This window comes from Scleropages formosus, chromosome 9 (assembly GCF_900964775.1).
Source record: "Scleropages formosus chromosome 9, fSclFor1.1, whole genome shotgun sequence".
In the NCBI taxonomy this organism is placed as follows: Eukaryota; Metazoa; Chordata; class Actinopteri; order Osteoglossiformes; family Osteoglossidae; genus Scleropages; species Scleropages formosus.
Genome location: NC_041814.1, coordinates 15,755,196 through 15,782,759, shown reverse-complemented (window position 1 = coordinate 15,782,759; position 27,564 = coordinate 15,755,196). Strand labels below are relative to the sequence as shown.

Below are 27,564 nucleotides of genomic sequence, written 5' to 3'. Positions count from 1 at the left end.
CAACAAGCCGGATCGTAGACCCCCCCAAGTTGTCTGGTCACGCATGAGAGACCCAGGTATCTACAGCCCCTTCTCTTGGCCCACCGACACGCACAGGCGGTCGCTCCGATAGACATCTAAGATCCGCGAATGCACGGCTCATCCATGCAGCCTACCAGCAAACGAGACCTTCTCCTCCGTGTGTCCGTCTGAGGCCACCGCCGCTTCAGATCTCGGACTCACGAGCAGGCAAAGCTGCGGGAGCCCACGCGTAAACCGGGTTCGTGCCGCCTGAGGACGCCGTGCGCTATAATGACAGGGCCTTCGTACACCGGATGCACGGGAGCACGTCGAAAACGGAGGCAACGCTGGCCAGCTCACGTTCCTGAATTTTAGCACGATGGCGTCCATATGTGTGCTCTGCTCGGAGACCCGTGGGCATTTAGATCAGTAGAACCGTTGGAACAGGCTGCTCCGCCGGTCAAATAAACGCTGTAAAAAGCGGGAATAAAGCGGAGGAGTCTTTGATGTGAAGGGGATTGACGAGCACCTGCTTGACCCCTCGGGGGTCCTGTCTCCCGAAAGAAGGATCACCGGCGTATGAAAAGGATGCGAAGCATGACTTCGACAGCTCATTATTTTTGTCTGCTGGGTCGGGGGAAGGTTGCCCATTAAAGGCTGAGTGAGGCCAGCCCCTTCCAGCACGCGCCTACACCTGTACGCAGCAACCTAAGCTCAGCGAGAGTCAAGACGACGACGTCGGCGAAAGAACCGAATGTAAAAATAAACGCGGTCGCAATGAGGACGAGACAGACTGCAGGCACGCGGCTATAAAACCGAAAGACATTTTGTGTGTTATGTCTGTCTACCCTCACTGCCGTGACAAATAGCCGGAAACCAGATGTGCATGAGGGTGAGCTTCTGATGCGAGCCTGTTTTGTGTTACATGCCCTGTGTTGCAGGAGCATGGTGGCGCGGTGGGTTGGACCGGATCTTGCTCTCCGGTGGGTCTGGGGTTCGAGTCCTGCTTGGGGTGCCTTGCGAGGGACTGGCGTCCCCTCCTGGGTGCGTCCCCTCCCCCTCCAGCCTTTTGCCCTGTGTTGCCGGATTAGGCTCCGGCTCCCCGCGACCCCGTATGGGACGAGCGGTTTCAGATGGTGTGTGCGTGTGCGTGCCCTGTGTTGCTTCTTGGCGATCGTGTTCCGCACCCGAGCCGTGCGCTGCCGGTACCTTGGGCTTGTAGCCGCTGAACATGGACATCTCGACGTTCTGGCCCCGGACGGGCTTGGGCTGCCGGGCGGCCGGCGGGCGCGAAGCCTTATGGTTGTTCCGGCACACGCAGATGAAGAAGAAGAGCAGGGCGATGGCCAGAGGGATGGCCACGCTGGGCACCAGGATGTACAGGATCTCCAAGTTGCCCCCACTGCCCCGGTTCTCCTTGGAGTCTGTGTGCCACAAACCACATGCACACATAAATACATAGACACACATGCAGAGACACGCAGCTGCTTTTTCACTTTTCATCTCTTAATTTACCGAAATGGATCACAATTTAAATGTCATGTTTTAAGAAATCCTCTTTAAGAATTTTATTTCCGTCCACAGAATTGATGTCGAATTAAACAGATTACTTTGCAGTTTTCTTTTATCCAGTGAGGGTTCCCTCATCTTTTTCATATATTTTTTTTAAAATGCTTTAAGCCGTTGTTAAACAAAACAGGTGACCTCTGAAAATGGCTCAAAACGAGAATGGAAATGAAACAGCGTCGAGAACTGCGATGAAATTAGGGAACTGCTAAGAATATTTACATAGCGCTTAACAAAGGCTGCGGCGTGATTCAGGGGTAATGTTGGTGTAAAAATGTACCCCTGACTTGCGCCGTTCTTTTAAATGTGGTCTTAAGGCAGAATGATCCTGGACATGAACCGGATGCGAATTATTGGTGAATCTGCACATATCTGAGCTTTCAGCAAAGATCTTGGGTTTGATGTTCCTATAGGCTCAGCGCGTGACGGAGATGTCTGATCATAGTGTGTGTGTGTGTGTGTGTGTGTGTTGGGGGGGGAAAGGTGAGCTGCTCCTCACCACAGACGGGGATGTCGCACAGCTCCATGACCACGGCCTCGTCCAGGGTGAAACACCAGGGCGCCTCCTGCTTGCTGCCAGGGTTGCGGCAGTAGGAGTGCCCCCCGTTCAGCTCGGGGTAGTGCACGGCCAAGAACGCGTGGCCGTGCGGGTACTGCGAGTTCCACGGCTGGCACTGACGGCCCGACTTGGTCACGCTGACCGTACCCCGGTAATCCACACCGCTGCCGTTGAAGCACTTGTGGTCTAAACAGAAGTGGACGGAGACGTTTTAAAGCGAAACGGAAAGCAAACTGTTTCGGCGTCACCTGACATGGAGCAGAGAGGGGGAGAAAAATACAAGATACAAAACACCGGCGTCGTGTTATAATTCATGACTATAAAGTGTACTTCAATTATGAGTAGTGTCACCGGGCAGGAAAGTGGAAGGAAGCAGTAATAAGATATGTGAGGCCACTCTAATTGTTCAAGTGCCAGAGGTGTTTTTGGATTTTGCCCCATTTCAACAAATTCAGTAGGTTGTTACCATGGTAAACAAATGTACCTGACCACCAGGAGCATCAAGGGTTCTGCTGTTTATAGAGGTGATATTGAATTACCTATTAAATAGTTAACAGGTTAAAAAAAGCCTATTAAATGTTTAACTGTTAAAGTTCACATCCATCTGAGGTATTCACAGAAGCACAGCAGACAAGGTCTGCGTCTCCCAGGTGGACAGAGATCCGGCACATGCTGTACACTTGTACTCATCGCTTGTCCTTCTGCCAAAACGTCTGGCGAACAGGCCTGCTGAGCTCAGGAACCTTTTGGTTCCTTTCATCACTCCTGGCGAACACAATCGCAGAAACCTACAGACATCCTGTCCGCACCTGAGCGCTACCTAACACTTCTTCTTTCTTTTGCTTTTTACCGGTCTTCTTTAGGGGTGCATGGTGGCGCAGCGGGTTTGGCCAGGTCCTGCTTCCCTGGTGGGTCTGGGGTTCGAGTCCTGCTCGGGGCGCCTTGGGACGGACCGGCGTCCCGTCCCGGGGGTGTCCCCTCCCCCTCCGGCCTTGCGCCCCGTGCTGCCGGGTTAGGCTCCGGCTTGCCGCGACCCCACTCGGGACAAGCGGTTTTAGACTGCGTGTGTGTGTGTGTGGTCTTTGCTGTACAAAACTGATTTTTCAAGCGCAAAAAAAAAAATACTGACGTTTGAGAAAATTTATGAGTCTCTGCAGAGGTGTGGCAATGAAACCCCTGCTGTACATCTGTATGAAAACACACACACACACACACACACAGAGAGAGCAGCTCAGAACGAAAAAAGCTCAGTTTGTTCAGTTTCAATCCCACAGACGCTTCCTACAAGACGATGTCTCGTGAGCGAGCATGTGAAAACGCGAGTGTGCGTGTTCACTGTGCGCGTAACCATGTTCGATGCCTCTGTGGGTGTTGGTCATGCATTTGTGTGGGTTTGCGTTCGCGTGAGTGAATTTCCATGCGTTCCCGCGTTCTGTACGCGCGTCGTGCGTGTGCTGCGTCTCACTCTTGTTGATGCGCTCAGCCATGGGGATGCCGATCCTCATGCAGTTGGCCGCCTCGGGACTGTCGGAGGGGGCCAACTCTTCGCAGTTAGGCAGCTTGAGGCGCTTGAGGATGACCGGGTTCGAGCGGGCAATGATGTACTCCGTCTTGCACAGGTCGTTCTCCAGGATTTCGCACTCGTCCTTGCACAGGTCGCGGGGCTTGTCGACGCCCGAGCTCCGGTCGCAGGCCGGGAAGGCGAAGTGACACAGGGAGGGGATGGCGAACTGGGAGCAGCGGTCTGACAGGTGGTTCAGGGTGCCGATCATGGTGAAGGCAGCTGTCGCAAGTCAGGCGGGCAACGTATCAAAACACACGTTTAGCGTTCACCATGACAGAGCAAGAAAGAATACTGTCAACACGGTCATCGCTGCCGGCCGCAAACTCCGTCGTATCATAAAAGTCTGCTGAATGAATGAATGAATGAATGTAAATGTGAAGTTGCGCAACAGATGCAGCATTGAGAAAACAAAGTTTGCTACACACGTAGACCATCCTGCATTACTGGAGATCCAGGACTTCTGCGGAGCCCGGTCAGAGGTCGCCCTAGAGTCTGCTCTAATCATGCGAACAACCCTTTTTGTCTCTCCCGTGATTACAAGCATGTGATGGGCGGATCAGCGGTCCCACCCGACGAAGCGGCGAGCGATGCGAGTGGGAACACGGGTACCTGTGATCTGCGTCTCGATCTCCCCCTGCATCTGCAGGGAGTCCACGAAGATGCTGCGGTTGCCGATGAAGCGGGCGCACGCAATGCCGCGGTACGGCTGGCAGAATCCCTCCTCGTCATACTCATCCCTGGAAGGGTCAGAAGAAGGGAAAATGCATCAGCTCAACTCATCTGCGAACTGCCAGGTCGCAGGACAGCCACATTCAGGAGGCGTTTGATCCATCCAGCCAGCTAAACACCTGGTTTCACTTACTTTCCCGACTCAAGATATTTAACCCACTTCCTGAGCTCAGGTGAGCAGGAAATCCTGCTGGACGAGACCCTCCAGCATAGCCCTACCTGCGCCTGTATCTCAGTAGTTAACAGCCTCTCCACTAGGGGGCACTACGAGTAACTGTCAGGGCAGCCTGTGGCTGGATGTCCTTGCTACTGCAGATGATTCTAGCAGATACCATCACGCTCTGCTCCTCCTGAACATCTGTTTATGGCATATTCATCCTGCATTCTTAGAGCTCCCAATGATATAATTACTCCTATCAAAAACGTCTTATTGCGAAGACTTACTGTTCGTAGTAAATGACGCGCTCCCTTGATTTTCAAAGGATCCTGCCTGTCCCTATAATTTAAAATACATGAGTCGCGAGGATCAAAAATCAAGCACCCACGACACACCTGCACGGGTGCGTTCACGCGGAGGGCAAGCAGAAACACACTTCACACACGCAAAAGGTGAGCCAAGTGAACGTCGCCACCCTCTTTAAAAGCAGTCCCTTCCAGAACTTAAGTAATGTAACGTCATTCCAGTGAACCTGGACTTAAAAGTTGCTGCTCCTCATTTTTTCATTAGCTATTAGTTTCACGGGGGGGTGCAGTGGCGCAGTGGGTTTGACTGGGTCCTGCTTTCCGGCGGGTCTGCGGTTCGAGTCCCGCTTGGGGTGCCTTCCAATGGCCTGGCGTCCTGTCCTGGGTGTGTCCCCTCCCCCTCCAGCCTTATGCCCTGTGTTGCCGGGTTACGCTCCGTGACCCCGCATGGGACAAGAGGTTTCAGACTGTGTGTGTGTATTAGTTTCACTTAAAGCAACTTACAGTTTTGCTCATTTACATAGTAGGATATTTTATATATCTAAACTGACTGCCCTGTAATGGAAAGGTGCCCCATCCAGAGTGAAGCCTACCTCACACCCTAAGCTTCTGGGATAGGTTCTGAAAATTAGCAAATTATTGAAGGAATTGCAGCGTCCTCCTCAAGGGTTCTTCAGCAGCACCTCTTCTTCCAACTGACAACTTACAGGTGAAGTCCTGCACCCGAAATCCACCTCTCAGAACGTTAATCACAGTTAATGGTTCCGGTCACCTGCTGACCAGACAGGGATGACCACAGAGTTGACCACAGCAGAGCTGGATCACTGCAGTGTAAACACGCCCAGGTGCGGTGGACATCCAGCTGCAGTTGTGTTAGGCTTTTTCCGCACATCTTTTTAACTGTCAGTCATTGTCGGTATTTATTTCATGTCTCAGGAAGGACTCTATGGAAAAATACACACACACATACACCTTCTGAACCGCTCGTCCCATACGGGGTCACGGGGGAACCGGAGCCTACCCGGCAACACAGGGCGTAAGGCCGGAGGGGGAGGGGACACACCCAGGACGGGATGCCAGTCCGTCGCAAGGCACCCCAAGAGGGACTCGAACCCCAGACCCACCGGAGAGCAGGACCCGGTCCAACTCACTGCGCCACCGCGCCCCCTTATGGAAAAATAAACAACTCAATTCTGCAAGTGGGTGGAAGGATACTTTTTAGTGACTATAAAACAACAATAACAATGAATGTCAATGAAAGCATAGGTTTGGTCCACAGCAAGAAGTGACAGAAAAAAATACAGCTTTCATTTTGCTTTCAGTCTAGTCTCTTTCCTTGCATGAGAAAATAACCATTAAAAGAAAATACAGTATATAATAATGATAATAATAATCTTATTTTTCTTTAGCACACCGGTTGCGCTTTTCATGCACTTTTAATGCACTAAAATCATCAGGGTCAGGCTAAACCGGCATCCGAAACCACACGTTATCTCGTGCTCCTGTACGGACCCCGAAGAAGCGCTGTGCATCGCAGTGTGTTTTTACTATTAATATCAGTTCCTCGAAGCCTTTTCCAGGATAAGGAGGAGTTAGAGGTGACGGACACGGTACTGTTGATGAAGGCTTCGGTCTTTGAGGAAAAGCACGGCACTGTGGCTTACTGTTTACTTTTTGGGGAGAGGACTCGCACATTTTTTATCGTGCACCTCGCCCAAAATTGCGAACCTCCTCGAAAAAGAACGCGTTTCCCGACAGCCGACACCTGCGCAGACTTCAAAATCGAAGCTCGTTGTACCGTGAGTTTGCAGCCATACGCTCAAGCCTGTCGACGGTCTATGTATGAAGAAGTGACCTTCTAACAGAGTCATGACTCCACCGACCATAGATGACTCTACAGTCATTACGGGGTCAGCGTCCTTCTCCTCGGTCTGCCCGACTTTTCCGAAGGCACGCAACCACCGTCCGCCAACCGACTATTATGACAACAGGTGCGGAGGCAACAATCTTTGTGAGAAGAGGAGTCCTTCTGTTCTGCATGAGGCGAAAAGCTCCCTGGATTCCGACCTACGCTGGTCGGGTAGAGGAGGCTCCCCGCTCCTCCGCTCTCCTGCCTGGGCTATGGGGGCCCTGCTCCTGTCCCTGTCCTTGACCCTGGCCTCTTGGCTGGGGAGAGGTCCTATAAAAGCGGCAGCTGTGAGCACTTAATGCACGGCCCCCCTTTTTAATGGACTGAAGATAAACCCCAGCAGATTTATGGGCCTGTCATAGAGGGGAAACGCGTCTCATATGCTTAGCATTACGGACAGTGGGGCGGCTGCGGGGTGGGGTGTGCAGCGGAGCGGAGGGGTTCCACCTCCTCCTTCAGGGCACTTGGGTACCGGGGATGGGGGGTGGAACGGGGGATTCACCCTGCCCACTTGAAAGCTTTTAGCAGACGCCACAGGAACGAGCCGAAGGATGCAGGACGGGGGAGTGCGTGAACACAAAGGGAATGATTCATTTCTGTCACCCACCACAGCAGGAACCGTTCATCATAGCCAAACTCTGGGTTTTATTTGGGAAAACAATACAAAACAACAATAATCACAGAAAGAAAGATAAACAGTTACAGATCTGGGCATCTGTCATAATATTTCTGAGAGCTTCTGTATTACTTTACTGTCAGGCTATGTTTGGACATTGCGCAATATTTTACCGTTCGAGAAACGAACGATAATAATCATAATACCGATAACTACATTCTTAAAATTTGTTTTAGAATTTTTTGACCTTTAAGTACAACTGCAGAGAAATTCTTCCTATCTACCTGAATTACCATGTATGACCACTAAACATGCCACATCATTGTGGGGCCTCCATGAATCAAAACAGAGCTTCGTCCCGCTAATGCAAAATCCATATCGTAGCTGCATTACAGCAGCCCTATCAGGTGGGTAAAGCTCACAATCTGACATGCTGCTCTCGATACGCTTCCGTGCAGAAAAATCCTCTGCTAAGGGTGCATTACACACCTCGCCGTTTCTTCATTAGTTATAGCAGCTGTACTTTTTCAACCTTGCACTTATCTTTCAACAACTGTGATTCAGATTGTGGAAGATCTGCCAGCGGTGCGAGGATGGTGTCAGCACCATTTTCCTCCGCTATCTGACTTCAGCTGCGTACGAAAGGCACGCTGGTCCTGGGACACACGGCAAGATGCCGGGCGACTCTGGACAGGCTGCTCACACACTTCTCTAGGGCCTGAAATTCAGACAATAGCGGGATGCAGGGAAAACAGGTCTATATTCCAAACACATACAATTTATTAACCTCAGAATGAGTGATTGTGCTTTTGTGGCGCTATGACAACTGATATCACTGAAAACTATTACGAGTTAAAAAAAAAAAAAAAAAAGCAAGAAGCACATTTGTAGGCTCAGCTGTCAAAGCTGAACTATTGCATGCTTCCCCTTCATTGCTTATTTAAAAAATAAGCATGGGCTTAAATCCTTAGCGGTACGCACACAAAAAGAGAGGAAGAGACGGCCAGGATGGAGTTGGGTAAACGATGCATGTTTATCATAGCTGCAAAGTTCGACCATAACTTCACTATACACAAAAGATGTAGCTGTACAATAGATATAGCAAGTATAAATGCTGATAGCCACCTTATTTTTGGAAACAAATGTCTCTTCCCTCCTGCCTCTTATAAAAGATGGGCATACAGCTGTTCAGTTTTCTATTCCCCAAGGCATTTGCTCCAAGGAACAGAGAAAGGTGAGAACAATACCTCTATTGCACAATATCATGTACAGTTATTACGTAAGTACTTGAACAGTCTGTCTTAGGTTATGTGTATGTATAGTTAAGTGTTTATAGTATATGTATATTTAGATTACCGACTTAGTAAGTTAGCTATGTAGGTCTAGAAACTGTCCTTATGTCTAGTGTTGTATGTTTATATTTATGCTTATTTATGCAGCACCGTGGTCCTGCGAGACACGACATTTCGTCCCACTGTATGTCCACACATGTAGTGGAATGACAATAAAGCTCGACTTGACTTGACTTGACTTAACAAGCAGCACTGTATTTGAAAGCATGGACTTGTAATCTGAAAGCTGGTATAAGTCACAAGAAGACCGCAGCACCCTGAGAAGCGTAATAAACCCAAATTATTTGAGTAAAACATAAAGACATATGAGCAAATAAAAGCAAAAGTCACTTTGGATAAATCCACCTGTGCATAAATACTAGCTGAGGGAAGTTGCCAACCTGAAAATGAAGTCCCAGTAGCAAGGGGAATGTGCCCCTCCCTGGGAGGGAAAAGCAGACCGAACAGAAGGGTGCTCTGAAGGCATCGCCATCACCTGTACTTGGAAGTGCAGTGATGACTGATTTACAAACAGGAAGGTTAATGGATCAAGTTGCTGTGAATCGGTTGCATGTATCTTGGAAGCGGCTACGCCTGCGCCCATGTGCGCTCCTTGCACAACTGGGCTCATAACAATTAGGTAAAACTTTCCTGAAAAGTGGAAGTATGTTGCTCATATGGTGAATGCCCTGAAAAGATGGGCTTCGAAGATGCTCGGAAGTGAAACGGATGGTTAGTCGCGCATTTGGAATCCTTCAGAGAGCCGTCTTTGAGTTCGGTGCCCAAGTGTGGACGGTATGACCAGACCGAACGACCGCCGACACCCAAGTTACAAGGACGTGTCTGTCCAACATTGCTGCAGCTCCACGGCTGTGGAGAAGCCTGGGAAAGTGCAATTTTGACACACTCCAGGCAAATACCTGGAAGAGGCACGCACTGCAGCACCGTGTTCGGCATGGAACACGGGTGTAAATCAGCACTCGTCCCATGTTACTGAGCCATCTGTGATTAACACTGGAAACACTACTGCACATAACTTTTGATGCATAGTACATGGGATACAGCACATTTCCAGAAGACAGGGCCATTTACCATTCTTTTAAAAGAAAAAAAAAACAGGAAGGCTATGATTGAGCCCATAACTATTAAAGGCCGACTTCAGTGGTGGACACAAGTACACTTTTGTAGGTACTGTGGCATCTGCTCAACGTGGGCCTGGAGAATAAGGTTCACGATCTTCCAATAAACATTAATTTATGGGCCACAGTCTTCCTACACTTAACGGGAACTAGATACACTTTTTATTCACAGAAAGGAAAGAAACACTTCTGGACCTTTCATTCATATTCATAGTTTTACTTGCACATGGTTGCCAAAGAGTACTTGGGCCAAAGCGTCTGGTGAGCGAGTGGTTGTGCATGAAAAAAGTGCATGATATACAGTACAAGAAACTGAGGTATGATGGGAGGTTACGGAGTATACTGTTTCTACTGAATGAATTTGGATTGAACTAAATCTTTCGAGGGAGCGTGGTGGTGCGGTGGGTTCAACCGGTGCCCGCTATGTGACAGGTTTGAGGTTCGAGTTCCATTTGGAGTGCCTTGAGATGGACTGGCGTCCCGTCCAGAGTGTGTCCCCTCCCCATTCAGCCCTGCACCCTGAGTTGCCAGGTAAAGCTCTAGCTCGCCGCAGCCCCACTTGGGACAAACGGTTGTTGACGATGGGTGGGCTGGGTAGATCCTTTGATGACAGCTCCCGTAACAAATGACCGCTATTCTTATGAAATGCTGCACAGAAAATGCAGGGATTTGACCAGCATCCCTTCTTCACACGTAGCTTATCAGAAAGCTGCTGGACTCATCCTTATCTGAGCAATGACTTCTTACAAAATACCTGTACTCATTCTAACAGATTAAAGGATTATCTCACTTTACATACTTCAAGAACTTGAATTTTTGATAGGACTTTTCAGTTGGCAATCCCATGTGCCCGATAGGGGTAGTTTCCTTCAGCTACAGAACTGACAAGCAAAAGTGGTTGAAGATGACCGAACTGGGATGCAGATGGTGAAGGGTCCAGAGCTCATCAGTTTTCTTCTCAGCCTGCCGTAACCCGCCCATGGCTGTTTCAGATCAAGCAATTTCTCTGTAATCTTTCATAAATCAAAAGGGTGCAACTGCAGCGACAGTACAACTGTGGACATTCAACAAAGAACAGCTGTTTTACTGGGTGGCAAAGCAGAAGGACTGGAGTTTCTTCATTTTTCTTCAGCACTGTTTAAAAGCAATGTGACTTCCATGTTAAGCTTGAGATACTTGACTGCTTACCCACCACTTTTTCAGAATTTTTCAATAAAATTCCATAAATTTTACCGTAACCTCTAGAAATAGATCAAATAAACTGACTTCTCATGCCATCACAAAGAGTCTGAAATCCCCTATCCTGGAGCAGCCCTTTTAGTTTTACTGGTGACAGCAAAGAGTAACTAGGAGAGCTGAATTGTCTAAATGAAACTTCAACCTCAATACTCTGAAAAAGAGACATATTTCTAAACATCTCACAGATATTTGTCTTTGTATTACACTATACTGTACACATAAGAAATAGAACAGAAATGTATGTTTCCAAGTGAACCAGTAATAAAGCAAATTGCAGTACCATAACAAAGAACTGCATTCCATGACAGTTCACCAGTTCATCTACTTTTTAGGAAAAAAATACTATACAGTTTGTTAGCTGGTAAGAGGGGGAGGAGCAGTCCAGGTACAGGGTTGGGGAGAGTATGATGACCAACACCCCACTGCCCACCTCTGCCCAGCCAGCATAATATGACCAGCTGCTGATCACTGAAGGACAACGGCTATGGATATTGAAGGACTTTGAGAAGGAGAAGACAGGGAGTCTGAGGAATCCCTGCATTTGGTTTAGTGTTTAGTGGTTTGGCTTACTGACTTACGTTTCTATCCCTGGTTTAGTTGCTTTGGGTTGGTCTTAAAAGGGCTGCAACCCCATTTGTTTGGTTTTCTCAATAAATGCCATTGTTTGTATGAAAAAGATACAGCTGTCCTCTTGCCACCGTCCTGCCCATGTGGCCACCTCCGCCCCACGGCCAACACATCATTTACAACAGTGTTTTCCAGAGACACTTAACTGACGGGGAAAGGAAAAAGGAGTAACTGATATTCGTCAGTATTCAATCCGCTCTTATTGGTCAGGTGCAGTAAACTTTAGGTATAAAGAGTTTAGATAACATGCCTTATTAACTTCAAGAAGATTGTTAGAAGTTTTTAATGCAAGGTTCTGGAACAGTGATATTGCTAAACTTTGGGACTTAAAATCTGGGTGCATTAAGATTCGCAACACGGGAGACGCCAGTCATTAGAAGCCGAAACAGAAATGTTGTCACACTACCAACCCCATACATCAACAATGAGTGCTGGGACATTCATGTCATGCAAATTAAATTTACTCACAACACTCCTGACTGGTAAAAGCCCTTTTCATATGCGATGTGGTCCTGCAGAATCCACCCATGGCACCGATACACTGAGAGATCACTGATGGGGTAGAGCAGCCTGGGGCAGGGTTAGGTAGCCAGCAGGGCTCCAGTGGCCTCCTCCTTTCCCTACTGTTTCTCATGTAAACCTGCATCCCATTCTCATGCAGTAGCACCCCCCTGTGAAGAGGGAGTGCGCTCCACCCCAGATAACAATAGGGCACAGAGCTATGTGTGTATTTGTGTATTTGTGAGGGGGTCTTAAATCTTACATGGTGGAATAAAGGTACAGCCTAACCCGAGCAAGGTTGTAGCTGGACAGACTAGTTGGCCTGGACAGACAGTAGACCTAGAGACCCAAATCCAGAAGGGGTAGACCTGTGACCAAGGTGGATCGAACCCTTCACAATCACCATATTGCTTCTCTCTGTGATAGCCTAACAGAGCAGTCCTCTTATCCCACCTGGCTAACTCTATGTGGACAATCAAAGAGGGGCTGTTGGAACATGAGGCCGGCCAACTCTGCGTTGCGATGGGGGAAGGCGGCTGACGGAGCGATCGACCCGGGTTATGTTTCAGGCCCCGCCTCTGCCACCGAGCAGCCCATGTCAAAGGGCTTCCCCCAAGCGGCCAATATGAGCGTCTGAGTCCCGAATCCATCGACACTCTACTAATTGAATCCATAACAACGCCGGGACTGAGCTCTTCCGAACTCGATATATGTAAACAGTGGGAAAATTAGAGTGAAGCTGTCTCCTGGGTAGGGTTTGGGTGTAAACAGGAAACAGGAATGATGTGCACCTCTTCGGAGTCTCATAACAGAACAATCTTTGTGGAAAAAAGAGCACAGAATACTTGAACAAGTCTCCTCGCGAACCAGTAACTCACCTCCTACCAGCAGTATCGACCACCTTCTGACATTTTCACTAAGTTAGTTGCCAAGCTACGTCTTGCCAGTCTACGTCCTCGTGGCACTGCTGAAGCGTAATGTAACCGAGGTTTCGCGAGGATTTACCCGCTTGTTGTGGTGTTGTAATTTGAATTGGAGTGTACTATGTCTGCAGCCAAACCCTTGATGCATCAGCAGAAGCGATTTCTTATGTGCTTTCTTTCGTACCTTTCACTTGGGAAGCTGGGCAACTGCTCATCCAAAGACTACTGAAGGCCGTGCGCTTCACCCAGCAGACTCTGCCCCATTCTGCCATTTCGGAGCAGTCATCGAGCACAATATGGTCAAAGTCTGGTCTTTGTTAAAATAAATATTGTACCCGCCTGGGCAAAGGGCAGGGGAGTGGTGTGCCGAGTGCAAATATTTTTCTAATTGCTTCTTCTGTACAAAGAGAACGCTGCTTCTCGACCTTTAGGAAAATTAAACATTTCTGACAGAGAAACTACAACATTATTAATGTTTTCCAACAGCAGAAACTAGTGTATTATAAAGAGCAGTGACAACATAGCACTTATGAGAAACATATTCAAAAATCCTGGGCGCACACCACACGCCGACAATCTTGACTACTGTAAAGGTCGCTTCGTCACATTTCAATGGAAAATCTTGTCACGTTCCACAATATGGGAAATATTTTGATAAGGAAAGTTTTATTTTCACTTTAAAACTCTGTTCTAATTTTGTATGAATGAAGCTCAGTCAACAAGACCTGTAACCACATGATACGAGGGCAGTTGAATGGTTGCATTAATTTTTACAGCTGTTGTGTATGAGTGCTGTGCCTGTTACCTGTTTTCCATACCAACAACCTTTCCTTTCCGATTTCGGTCTGTTGGGGAGACCCAAGGACTCAAACCCTGAACACGATAAAACCATGATCAAAGAACATATGAACTCCCCCTAAAAAGCCTTTTTTGCGTACCGCATTTTAGGTGACTGCTGCCGAAAAGAGCTAATTTTGGACGGGCGGTGACTCCTCCACCCCCCAACAAAACGCTGACTGTTTGTTCTGGCCTGTGAAAACATTTCTCCTGAGAGCGCCAACGTCGGCGCAGACCTAACGAGCCCGGAGGTGCGAGCCGGGGCGCCCGGGCTGGGAGATGACTGACATCTCGCGAGCGAACAATGGAGGCCATTGTTCTTCGTGAAACGAGGCTTGTTCCCTCATTCTCGGGATTCTGTTACAGCGTTTCCAGGTGGTCTTTGTGAGGCACAGGAAATGAGGAAAAACATATTGCCTTTATTAAAGCCTGTGGATGATCAGCTTTAATATCCATGTACACCAACCTGGGGTGGGGACCGGAGGGGGGTAGCGCAAGAAAGGCTCTGCCGCTCCTCCCGGCCACACGGCTTCCAGCAGGCCCGCAAAACCATTGCGATGAAATAATTTTCGTGCCCCGAAGGTGACGATGTCTAAGAGCCATTACAAACAAGTGAATCGCTAATCCAACCTGAATGCGGCTTCACTGATACTTAGCGCTCCTCCTGGATGGGTTTCGGTCTACAGCTGGAGGGCCGCAGTACCCAGTCGCTCAGTTTTAGTTTCGCTATTGTAAACAAGTGGATCCAATGTTCTCACAAAGAATATACAGAATGAGAACAAAGGATAAAGATGAAATGATGGAAAATATACATAGAACACATGGAGACAAATGATTTCTTGGTTCTGTTTTGGTTGCTATTTTGCTATACATTATGTAAGCGTGTTGTTCACCAGGAGGTTTTAACCACCAACTTGGAAATCTTCTTCGTGAAAAAGAACATATGAAACTAATAGGATAATGACTGCCTGTGGAATATATGACACTAAAGCTAAATTGCTGCAGTTCAGTTTTCTTTCTTTCTGTTCTCCCGATGCACAAACTGAAAACCTTAAACCATAAGTATTCAGAGTGAAAGAACGCAGAACGAAAAAAAAAAAACCAACTGCCGAACCAAGAAAAAGCAACTGTAGATCCACTTTAAACCCGTTTCTTTAAAGAAACGTGAATTTTAAAGGCCGCACACAATACAGTTCTGAGTACCTAAATCGAGTAATACAGTTACAATTTCCTATGAATAATATAGGCATTCACGTTTTCGCTAAAAGTGTTCTTGTGAACGAGGAAATGGAAATATATGCATTTTATCTAATCCTTTTTGACATATTGTGAAACTCAACACTACTATGAATTAGCAACGAAGCGAGTATCAAATACCATACATCAAATTTTTCACAAAAACTTCACAACTCCTTATTTAGGCAATGGCTTTGTACATCTGGTCCATTTGTTCTGGAATAAACTGATTGCCTCTATTTCAGTTCTCTACTTAGTCTGAAAAAACTTGTCTCTAGAACTTGCTTCACATACCAGCTTTAAAAAAAAAAAAAAAAACTATGGCTACTGGCTTTGTACAGTGGCTTAATATGCAAAATTATTTTCATTGCTTCATTTACTCATTAACAAAAACTGCCTGTCACCTCACCAATCCACCTATAATATGTCTTTGGGCTGTGAGGGAAAATTGAGGACCCAGAATAAACCAATGTGAGCACAGAAAAAATGCAAACTCCACACAGACTGAACAGGGATTAAACCTACATGCAGTGACACAATCCAGGTGTTGTACGGCACACCTACGCTACTCACTATGTCACCATGCAGCCTTGCAGCTTTTACCGACTGGCTTTACGAACTGGCATCATATACTGCTTTATGAAAGTGCCTTACATATTGTTTTATTAGTCGTCTTTGTGTATTGTAAAGTATAAATGGGCAAAAATCATAAGATGCTTGAAAAAAAACATTTCTGCTCAGAAATTAAATAGAAGTAATGGTGATATTAATAAGAATTTTTTTCTTTGGTATTCAAAGTATGATATTTAGAGGCACTTATGAGAAGAGAAGTCTTTGTTGAGAATCAAAAAGTGACATTTTCAATTAAACTTGATGAGGCTGAATGGGCATGTCCAAATCAGCACTGTAAACTCTGTAGGGATTTAAATAAGCGCATCTCAATTGTGTCCCACTGGATAAGAGAGTCAGCTTCTTCCGGGAATAACTTAGGGGGTTCTTTGTAGATGTTTACGTCCACAGCCTAACATTTAGATTTAAACTTCGCAATTACGATAATTCAAACTTAATATTTCATCTATAAAATGACAGACACTTACGATGTCCTATTTACAAAGTGCTGGCTGTGAAAGGAAGACTCAAAGAAGCACCATGTGGTATCTATCACTGGGAAGCCCAGAGTGTCCAGAGTTACAGGAAGAACGAGGCCTGCAGTTTACGATAACCTGAAGCTCTACTCAACGCTCTGATGTTCTTTGCAGACAGGCTGCATCCCAGGAGAACGAAGCTCAGATTTCCCCAACAGCAAATTATGCCATGGATCAAAATAGTATAATCAGTCAACTATCAAAAATGATAAAAGTCAGACATTCTGTTATGCACTTGGATGACATTTTGCTCCGCTTGGAATTTTCTAGTAAGAATTTGAGAAATTACGGAAATGCTTGTTCTGCATGTACGCTGTATTGCACAACAGAGTATGAGTATGAATTTATCTTCTCTTACACAACTATACTGGATCATCATGTTACAGCATTTTCAGTTACACACTTTTGAAAATACAAACTTGTTTCCAGTTATTTTATTTTTATTTGTACTTTTTTCACGTGTTTATTTTCAAATATTACAAGTGTAAACAAGTATTTCAGCACACATCTGTTAGCCGGGAATAAAATGCACCCAAAGTAGGAATGTGGGACTGACTTACATTTATATTTACATTTATTCATTTAGCAGACGCGTTTCTCCAAAGCGACTTCCAATGAACTCTATGTAGTGTTATCAGCCCACACACCTTATTCACCAAGGTGACTTAATCCAACTCACTTCCATAGTCGTTACAGCTTATATCTGGTGCTCCTGACCATTGGTGATAAATAACAGGATGAAGAATGTTGCACGGGTTCATGACATGAATCGACACTGAACACAACAGATTTTTCTTTTGTCATTTAAAAATCGTTTTAACTTTAATATAGTTTGAAATTAATTAAAGCCAAAAGCCTTACAGTGCATTTTATTTATTGCAATTATATCAGAGATTTTCATAGCAAAGTTTTTAGTTCATTTCTTATTTTAGCTGAGGTTTTCACAAAGCCTTACCTCAGAATAAATGGAGGGACGTCTGTATTATTTAAGCTTTTATTGATTGTGACTTAGTGGTTGGATTTACAAACAAACTGAGTTACAAAGAGACTTTCGGTCCCAACTGTGTTTCTAAGTTGGAGATCCAGTGTACATACATTATTCATACCTTTCCCTAAGCTCAGATAGGTCTGCAGAGGCTCTTCTGGAGTTCTCTTCCTACAACAACTTTTTCTTGGTTTGTTTCTCACAGTAGTGATGTGAGCCTTTAAGACTGTCTGAAAGGATGTGAGTAATTCATTTATTCCTATGCCCATCACCACTGACCGGAAGATCTCTTTGATGTGCTAGGAACATGAGTGCCTAGCCACTTTCATATAATTTTTAAATTAATTAACATTCTTTTATCACACTGACTAATGATTTCATTAAAGCAATTTACTCTTTTACCCATTTTTGAAGGATGCAATAGCAGTGCACGCTCCTGGGACTCGAACCGGCCACATCCAGGTTACTTTGACGCATGCAAGGCCGCTTACTAGACTCTCTCCTCACACTGGTCCAGCTGGGGCTCTACAGTGGTTCAAGTTCAAGTTCAAGTTGTTTTTGTTGTCATTCCTCTATATAGCTTGTATACAGTGGAACAAAATGTCGTTTCTCCGGAGACATTGGTGCAACACAGAACAGGAGTACAGGACAATAAATAAATAAATACACAGGTTGGTTGGGAGGGTGCCATGGCGTGCTGTCGCTGTCAGCATCTTTTTCGCACATGTGTCAAGAAAAGCTATTATGGCCACCAGACCCAGAGAATACTAGAATATATTTAAGACATCTGGATGCTTTGACATGAGCCTAGCACTTGGACGTGACTGCTGCTGTGACAAGCCCATGTACGAGGAGGGCTGTTAGGTGTCGCTGTCAGGCGACCCCGTCTTGCTGACGAGTGCTAGCAGGACAGGTGGCTTTGTAATTCCCAGATGATGACATTAATAACAAGGAACAGCTAAATTGAAGTCATGCCCCAGTGAAAGAGAACCCTGTCCTCCATAATGAACCCATGTAATGGCTGTATTTAGGTGAAATGAGGTGCCCTGTTTTCTGATTGTAGGTTAAGCACAGAGGCAGACTCTGTGGACTTTAATCAATATTAACACAGCCTGGCCTTCGGCCAAGAACCTGCCATTTGGTGTTTCTATTGAAACGCAAGTCAGTTCTCATTACAGTAATGACGAAAAACACAGGCCAAATACATTTATGAATAAAGTAACCTGTATTTAGACTCCAAGAAGGGATCAACAAGAAGCCTCTACTTCTGTGAAGCTAATAAATGTAACCAAGCAACCTCTAAATTTAACGTGGAACTTCAAAACAACAGACCGTAACACTGATGAAGTGCTTATTACACGAATGCATGAATGGGACGTAGGAAAGCGCAAGGAAATTGAGGTACATTACATATACCTGCCTGGAGGAAGAGAGGAGCGGTTCTGTGTTAGCTTATAGCCCGGATTGACACGGCAGCGCACCAGTGCCTTATGATCTCAGGCCCGGGGAAATGGCACAGAGCCTCGGCACCTTGACGCCTCAACGTCACCTCAGAAGAATGTACAACTGCTGCACGCAGGGCCTTTCCTTGGGGGGTATGGAGGACCTACACAGGTTGAAAAAAGCCACAAACACTGACCTGATACACTGGACTGCAGGTGTCTGCCGAGCTAACGGCACATTCAGAGGGGACCACCTCGTGCGGACAGAGCTGAAGGAAAGGACACCTCTTCTCTTTCTACCGAGGCTATCGGTTTGAGTAAGGGGCTGCTGGAATGAATTATTCAGCTATATAGAATAGCATTCCCCACTGCCACTGCCCACAGCTGACTGGGCAGTGGACACATGGTTAGGAACCTTGCTTGGCTCCCACTGCCTTATCAGGCTGGGCTAGGCCTGGCTATAAAGAGGAGACATGTAAGTGCTCAGTGAGCAAGCTCTTGTATCTTTTAAGCTCACACCGATCTGAGGGTGAGTCAAAGACCATAAATAAAACCGCTACCAGTCCGAGCCACTGCTGCCCGTATCCCGAGGAACGACTCTTAGCCCTCACGCTGGTTTACAAAGCAGGCGACGGCACGTTTCAAGCCTGTAGTTGAAAAGGGTAAAAAATGAGGTTCAAGCTCACGGAGCAATAAAACCCGAGTCAGGAACAACATACAACTGTGCTTACAGATATTTCTGAAATATGAGCTGCGCAACCATAATGCAGCATGAAAGATGGATGTGCCTGGAAATAGGAAGCTCTTTAATGACACAGTGGAAAACTTTAGGGTAATGCCTTCGCTCATCTCCCCTTTGTAGCTTTAGTAGAGCTCGGCATTCACTGTCAAGTGCGCTTCTGTCACTCGGTACGAAGCCTGCCGCTGAAGGCTCGTTTACTGTGAGCTATAAATTTGTCATGTGTCTTCAGCTGTGTTTTCTCCATGTCTCTTTGCAGTAATGATGATGGCAGAGATGTTCCGATGAAAAGAAATACACTTACGGAGAGGGCCTTCCGGCGATCGGCGTCGGGTGAGGGTCTGCAGAAGAAGGTGAGGATTAACAAAAGGCAACCGGTCCTTACAGATTCCGGAGACAGCTCCGCAAAATCATTCCATCAGTCGGTCCAGCGACTCTGATTTGCAGCCCTTTCGGCCAGTAACGTAATTTTATCAAATTATCTGTTTGATTCAACATAACAGATGAAATTACCAACAGTTCAGTTGAAAATATATGCTGTTCTGCAGACAAAATTATTACAGTTTATTGTGTACAGTTTTCGACAGTACAATAAATGAGGTTATAATACTTAAAGACTTAAATGCGCTGCTCTCTAAACACAGTCAGTTCTTCTATAATGTGTGTTTTAATTAATCTGAAAATTGAGGACAAGATGTGTGTCTCAGGTGCAGGACGCTCAGCTGCTTTGAATCCTTGCTTGTGCGAAAGGATCCGTATTTTTTGGATTTCATGTTGATTTTGAGCGACTGTGTTACAGTATAGCACGGTGGAACAAATGACCATGGGATCAAGGATCAGGACCGATTGTAGTGATTTTATGTTGTATATTATGCAGTACAGCACACAATGCAATCTAGGCTGGATGGGACAATTTTAGGCTTGTGTACTAAATGGCGTACAATAATGTACCCATTTATACAGCTGTATAATTTCTACTAGTATAATTTACAGTAAAAACTTTCCTCTCGAGTATTACTGCAGGAGTTAGGATTCAAACCTGGATCCTGAGTGAAAGGCAACGGCTCTAATACAGCACCACAGAGAAGCAGCTCCATGAAAGTGTAAACCTGGAGGTTACGGAGACCGAAGAACACTTTGGTACGAGGGTGTGGGTTACAGAGGGGCTCACCGAACTTGACGAAGAGGATGCCAGTGGAGGAGACGGTGCCAAAGCTGTTGGTGGCCACGCACTGGAAGTAGCCTGTGTCTGTGGTGTCCAGGTTGCGGATACGGAGCCGCGAGCCATAGTCCGTGGGCCGGTAAGCCACGCGCCGGGGCTCCTGCACCACAGGGGCATCGTTCTTCAGCCAGCGGATGGCGGGGGCCGGATGACCCGACACACGACAGTGCAGCTCCGCAGTCTGGCCTAAAGAGGTGGTGATGTTGTTCAGTGGGGAGTCCAACCTCAGGAAGTGGCCTGAGAGAGAGAGAGAAGACAAGCCCGATGGCATTCACGCTCACTTCAAAACCACAATTGGTCATATTTACTTCACGGAACATGGCAAAATACCTTCATGTGTAGTCTGAACGTGCAAAACATTTAAACACCCTTTATAGCCAAGCTGCCCTGGAGAAGGTGTTGTAGAAAGCAACTTGTAGAACACCGCTTCCGAGATCACGGGGAAGATCTCCATTGACGTGTGCTTCAATGCATTTTGCAAAGGCCACCCTGAGCTCCACTCAGAAGAACTTTGTCCCGCAAAAAGGGCAAAAACAAAAAGAATCGCATTATTTTGTACACATTTTCTCCTGTTGACACTTTTCGCCACCGTTTGCGAAAAAAGTAGCATTGCCTGTCTGTACCACATATTGCTGAACATCCCTGAAACTACTCGGTTTTTTTAACTTCACCTCTGATCATGTTTCCATTTTTCTTTGGTGAAAACAGAAGTAATGACAGAAATTTTAGCAGTCAGTAGTGCCTGTGAAAAATGCAGCGAACAACCTTTTAATCCCCAGCGGATGTTAAAACATTTCGGAAAAGGTTTCGCATGAACGAGGGCTTTGATAGAGACACATGCTCATTTTTGTGAAGAATTAAGCGCGCAGAGAAAGGCTTTTGTACCTTCAGGTAAAATACTTTTTTTTTAATGGTTTAATCACTTAAAAATTTGGATTTTCCATTTGGACCAGAACAAAAGACTTTTCCACAGATGGGTGGAAAAGAGAGTGAAGCCTAGTATAAAGTATGCCTGTGTGCCAAATGAACCAGTGTTCTAAAATCAGTCTTTGGCTATCTCTCTTACAATCACATGGGAACTTCCCTGGCTTTTAGTAATACGTCATCCAAAAATCCTGAAGAGCAACAACATGTCCACAAATAGAATGCCCCGAAAGAACAAATAATTATTTCAAAATGTTCTTGCTCTCGTTGTGACCCTGGGCCATCAGTAATGTTGTGTTTCACTATCCCAGATTACATGAAAGGAACAAAAAAGCTTACGTGAAAAACCTCACTCTGAGAGGTGCTGAACTTTCTCCTAGACAGATTACTGACACTGCTATGTTAGTGCGTTAATGTGAGTGCATTTGTGCATGCGTGCAGGCACAGCAATCCTGTATCGGTGCACGCTTGCTTGTAGACGCCTAAATAATTTTTTAGACTCATGGATAACGTTTTGTGTGGGTACCGCTGCAAATTATTAGTGTTCATCATCTACACATGTGGTAAAAGTGGTTTGAAAACAGTTATGTCATAAGAAAACCCTGGCATTTTCACCCCTAGACAAGTTGCGCTAGACGTATTCCTCATTTTGACCGTTTGCCAACGTAAATACGACTTTTGGTAATGGAAAAGGAGCCAGCACAGCATGTGCTGGAACCAAATGATGGAACTGGAGCCGGAACCATGAATCACCTGGGGTGACTGATACCAGGGCATTAACAGTGCATGTTGGAAAGCAACATTCATCTTATATTTGTTCTCTATCAGTAGCTGTCGTAGAAGTTTAGGATTTGGCTGAGCAGTGCCTACACGGAATCCCTTGGTTTTTCGTTAAGGGGCGATGGGGCCTGGCTGGCAACGCTGCCCCTGGTCCCAACTTCCAGCTCAGACTGCCTGCGCTCTACAGATGTGAACTGGCATAAACATTTCAGCTTTCATAGAAGATACTTAAAATATGATATGTTTTCCTTACAGGAAAATTCTTCCTGTCCATAGTGTCTGTCCATTAGGATAACTGCTACATTTTCAGAAAGTAGTGTAAAAAGTTACTTTCTGATGTTTAAAAGGAAAAGTAACTAATGGGCTTTTGGTACGATGAGGAAGAATAGACAGGTTTCGTCTTTGGTAGATGAGAAAACGGCTTCAGGAGTCAGATTTCCACCAATGAGTAGTTTGGTTGCCATTGCTTTGTTCCTCTAATCAGTGCTCAGCCCTTCCACATGGTGCCAGCTGATACATAAGGTGGAATAAGAGGTAAATTTCAATTGCACACATCAATACTCCTTGGCCTTGTGACGTATGTGCCCACCCACCACTGTGCAAAGCACGGATGTCTAAAGGCAGCAATATCTACATTGGAAACAACAAAATTAAAAGATGGAAAAGCACATAAATAATAAAATGTGTTTCAGCTCTACAATTTTTCTGTAGACAATGAGTTACTCATGTTTTTCCTCAGTTCACGTTCATGGTCTTACATGTGAAAAAATGTATGTCTATGAAAAACGCCCCTCTTAGAAAAGGACTGCCGTGAAGAATGTGACCTTGAAGGGTAAATGAATGAACCCACACTGTGCCGCATGACCCTGAGAGACCACGGCTGTGAGTGCCGCATCTGTAGGCGCCAAACTCAACACATTCTTCTCCTAAATAGGAGACTTGTTAAGCTTCCAAGTCAACCTGTGCTAGATTCTGTGCAGAATAATAGCCTGAACATCCTGAGGAGAGTGCCATGTTTACTCAATGAAATAATATTTTCCCAGGTACAAACTGGAATATCTGCACGATAGATTCCAGCTCACTGCTTCTGCTGGGTGGCTGTAGAATCTTTCACTGAAAAAATACAGAACTCTTGTCTGTACTTTTGTTATCCTAGTGAGGCAATACAGTTGTCTTTACGTAATGCAAAAAATGTTGAGGTTTCAGGCACAGTGAGAAGCAGAACCCAGAAACCCAGTGAATGATGCAAAGGCCCCTGCAATAGAGCATCCAGGTAACTAAATTACCTACATTTTCTGGAACGTACATAAACAAGCAGTTCATTACCACTACTCAGAAAGTGCTTTCAGGTCATAGTAATCCAACCAAGTCTTTGAATATTCTGAAATTTATTTGTTCTTGCTTATTGGCTATCCAACCCAGTTGAACTTGAGATAATGGCTAGTTGGTGAGTTTCCACATGATTCAGTCAAGATTCTTGGGTTCTACAACCAAAAACTTCCTCTCTGCAAAGTCATAATAATCAAGTATCACTTAGCTAATATTTCCCTGCAAATAAGTCTCTGTCACTCGCTCAAGCTGTGGGGTTGAGAGGAGCCAAGCCTGTCACTTTTACTGACGGGCACCCTTTTCACCTCCAGACTTGTGTGATACCCAGAAGCGCTTATGTGTAGGTGTGGGTCTTATTCCCTATTTTTTTACTCCCAGACTTCCTGTCTTTGAATGAGCAATAGGAGGGAGAAGGACATCTTGCTTTTCCAGTTTTTCCCAGCTCTGTGAGTCCACCACCCAAACGCTGACCAACACTCTGGAAGCTTAACATTAAAAACAAATAACTTCTGCATTGCATGTGCCCTAGATGTGTCTTACAGTTTTGTTTTCTTAGCAAGTGTCTTGGGCTGGTCCGTAGCATTAACTAGAAAACAAAATGACAGCAATGCCAGATCATTTTCACTTCTGAATAATCCCGCTAGTCTGTGAAATCGATAATTTGTAGCGTGGCTAAAACGTAAGGACAGAATAAAGTTTAAGACTGACAGGAGGCCATTTTGACTTGGAATGTAATTACGTGATGTGGGATTTTATGTAGTGCTGATATTACTAAAGGCAAAGACTGGACCCCCAGTACACTACAACAAAATCTCCTCCACCCTCTATGTAAAAACTTTTTTGGTCACTTCTTGTTCAAACCAGTCCCCAAATATTTTCCATTTCCTTGGCTCCAAGCGCTTCAGTCATTGCTAAAAAGATGACGCCATTATTGTGTTACTGTGGCTCTAGAGACAGAAAAAACAGTGAAAGTGTTTGTGGGAAACGTGGCCTCCTCTCACTGACGGATTTCAGAAACACAAAGCACTGTTTTTAACAGCTTCTCACCAAGGCCTGGGTATCAGGGGCATGATTCACAGTCACTTAATGAGCCTGAAGGGCTGCTGGCCACACAATCCACTCTTCTTGTGCCCCATGGTCCAAAAACTGTGTGTGTGTGTGTGTGTGTGTGTGTGTGTGTGTTTGGAGTCCACTCCACTGTCCGGACCTTTGATCGGTTAGCTACAATCCAAACAACGGCTCCCACGAATCCCCGTCCTCCTCAAGTTCAAGAGGAAGAGATGACCCGTCCACTTGTCTGCACTCTGCTGTCATGAATGCAAAAGAGCGAAAAAACGCATAGCCGTCAAAAGCTTTTCTTTTATTAGTTACTGAAACATATGCTTAATAGCAGTTTCCATATAATGGTTTCAATATGTAAAAACTTGAACAAAACACTCAGTGAAACTGAAGAAAATAACGTGAAGCGCTAATAAAAAGGCAGCCAAACACCCACGGATCAGACAATGGGCTCTGTTTTTTTTCTGCTTTTGAATCTCCCTTGGAGCCAGGAAAAGAGGAAATGAGCAGCCCTAGTGAGTGGATGTTGTGGTCATTGAAGCCAACCACTAAGAGCACTACAGAACAAACTCAGCGCTAGACAACAAACTGGGAACCGTACAGCTGGTACTTGAACTGCTCTCGAGCCCTTGTCGTGCTCAGCAGTGGTTAGGCTTCCATTACCTACAGCAACGTGCGTTTTCCTCTACCACAATTCCGATACAAAGCGCTCAGTCCTCGCTTCTAAATTTACTCCAAGGCTTTTGTGTAGACTCTGAGATGCCCGACCAAGGAACATTCAGAAGCAGAAATAATCTAAAACAACTAGACGCTTGTAGTGAGCCCCCTCATCGCCCTCAACACGCTCTGCTGCTGGGTATAATGGCTGATAATGACACCATTGGTTAGAGGAGTGCTCTGGGAATATTCTTGAATTCACCAGCCAACAAAAGAGAAAAAGTTACATTGGTGGGTCTGCCAGCTTAGGCACAAAACATCCTTTCTTCTCATCACTTTCTTGGGACAAGTTCAAACTGCGCTGAGTACAGGTGACTAAATCCCACAGAAATTCAAACCAATAACAGTCGCGTAACTATTCATTAATATCACAGAAGACTAAAGAAGTCCCGAATATTACTTTTATTGCATGCCAAGGATCTTTGGGTTTACCCATTTTACTTTACTGCCACACAAAAGCAGTACAGTAAAAATTCAAACGGAGCTCTGCAAACTATCCGTCAGCCCTGCAAAATACGTACTTTAAACTAGTACTGTGACCATAAAGCATTTTAAGTGGCTAAACTGAGCCTTCCGTTAATATTGGCTAAAATTGTCATAATAATCTCATAAGAAAAAACGGGTTGAAATCTGATCTTGTTCGCAGATAAAAAAAAAGAAAAAAAAAAACAACAGGAAAATTGTGTTTTCTTTGGAGGTGACTTTGCTGGCATAGCAGAAAATCCAATGTCTTACTAGTATGTCAAATTATAGGGCTATCAGTGATCTATGCATTTATGCATGTTGCTGTATTTTAGTGTATGAGGCTACACGCGTTTCTGCATGTGTGGATATGCTCTGAACTCATTTCTGTCCCATGAACTGCAGAGGCACACAGACAAAAGACAAAAGCTTAGCAGATAAGATGAATTTTGTGGTTATGTCTCTGCTCAATGAGGAATGTAATCAGACCAATGAGGAACCAAATCAACCTGAAAACAAAAACCCTGGGGAATTATCTTGTGCCCAGAGAGGCATTAAAACGAAATGTTGCAGGGCAGCAGAAACAAAATTGTCAGCCATATCATTCTATCATTCATAGCTCTGTTCACAATCACGTCTTTCCCATATGCTAAGGCATGCTGATAGTCATACCCTCTTTCAAAACAATGAATCTTGTCAACATTGTACATCAAAATAAACCTGGGCTGCAGACATAACGTTGCCCAATCACCATTCATCCATCAAATCATGTAGCCTGATGTGAAAAATGTTGTCGTTAAGAGACGTGCTTAAACTAGATATGCTGAAAGCTTATACCTTTCTCTGGTTCGCTGGAGATGTTCCACGACGCAGTGGCCATGGCACTAGGGTTGTGAGGAACATCTGTACCTGTAAGAGAGAAAATCAGTTGCAGTTACATTCATCTTCTGACATTTATCATTCATCTTCATTTATACAGCTAGGAACAGGACTAAGACAGACTAAGAAAGTCACGTGAAGTGTCAAGTTCGTAGGTAGGTCAACTGCTCCTTAGTCGAGATCTGGGCACTTGGCTTATTGCTCAAAATTCCAGCTTTTATTTCAGTAATTCCAGCTTTTTAATTCACTTTCTGCACAAAACAGGCTTTTAAAATGAAGAAATAAAAGACTCAGTGAAACACCTAGAAGAAAAAACACAAACAACCACAATATTTCATGAAAGAAAGCTCACGTTTTCGTAACTGCGACTGCTAAGAGTCGAGCCCTTCGGGCCAGGATTCGGTAGTAATATATCTTTGCCTAAATGAGCTCTTTTAAGAACAACCCAAAAGTGTCCTAAAAGTGTTCAGCAAAAAAGAGAACAATGATGCGTTTGCAGCAAGCAGCTTTTCCTGTAACAGCAGTCCAACCGTGGAGATGAGACAACTCTACCTGCAGCTGGCAGATTCACTCACTCCCTGTCCCTCCTAAATAAGCCTAAAAAAGTGTGTTAAAAACGACCTGAGCGATACACCACGTGAGT

The 27,564-nt window shown here is 45.3% G+C and overlaps 1 protein-coding gene across 2 annotated transcripts in view; it reads right to left on the bottom strand.

The window, feature by feature from the left end:
• The window catches only part of ror1 (receptor tyrosine kinase-like orphan receptor 1), a 92,567-nt gene that overhangs the window by 5,190 nt on the left and 59,813 nt on the right, over positions 1–27,564 (bottom strand). For both annotated transcript variants that reach the window (XM_029255169.1, XM_029255170.1), the window contains exons 2-8: positions 26,880–26,951; positions 20,721–21,008; positions 19,854–19,890; positions 4,299–4,426; positions 3,591–3,908; positions 2,066–2,311; positions 1,210–1,424 (exon numbers count right to left, since the gene is read on the bottom strand). In XM_029255169.1, coding sequence (XP_029111002.1) covers positions 1,210–1,424; positions 2,066–2,311; positions 3,591–3,908; positions 4,299–4,426; positions 19,854–19,890; positions 20,721–21,008; positions 26,880–26,951 — 1,304 coding nt within the window. The remainder of the gene's footprint in view (positions 1–1,209; positions 1,425–2,065; positions 2,312–3,590; positions 3,909–4,298; positions 4,427–19,853; positions 19,891–20,720; positions 21,009–26,879; positions 26,952–27,564) is intronic.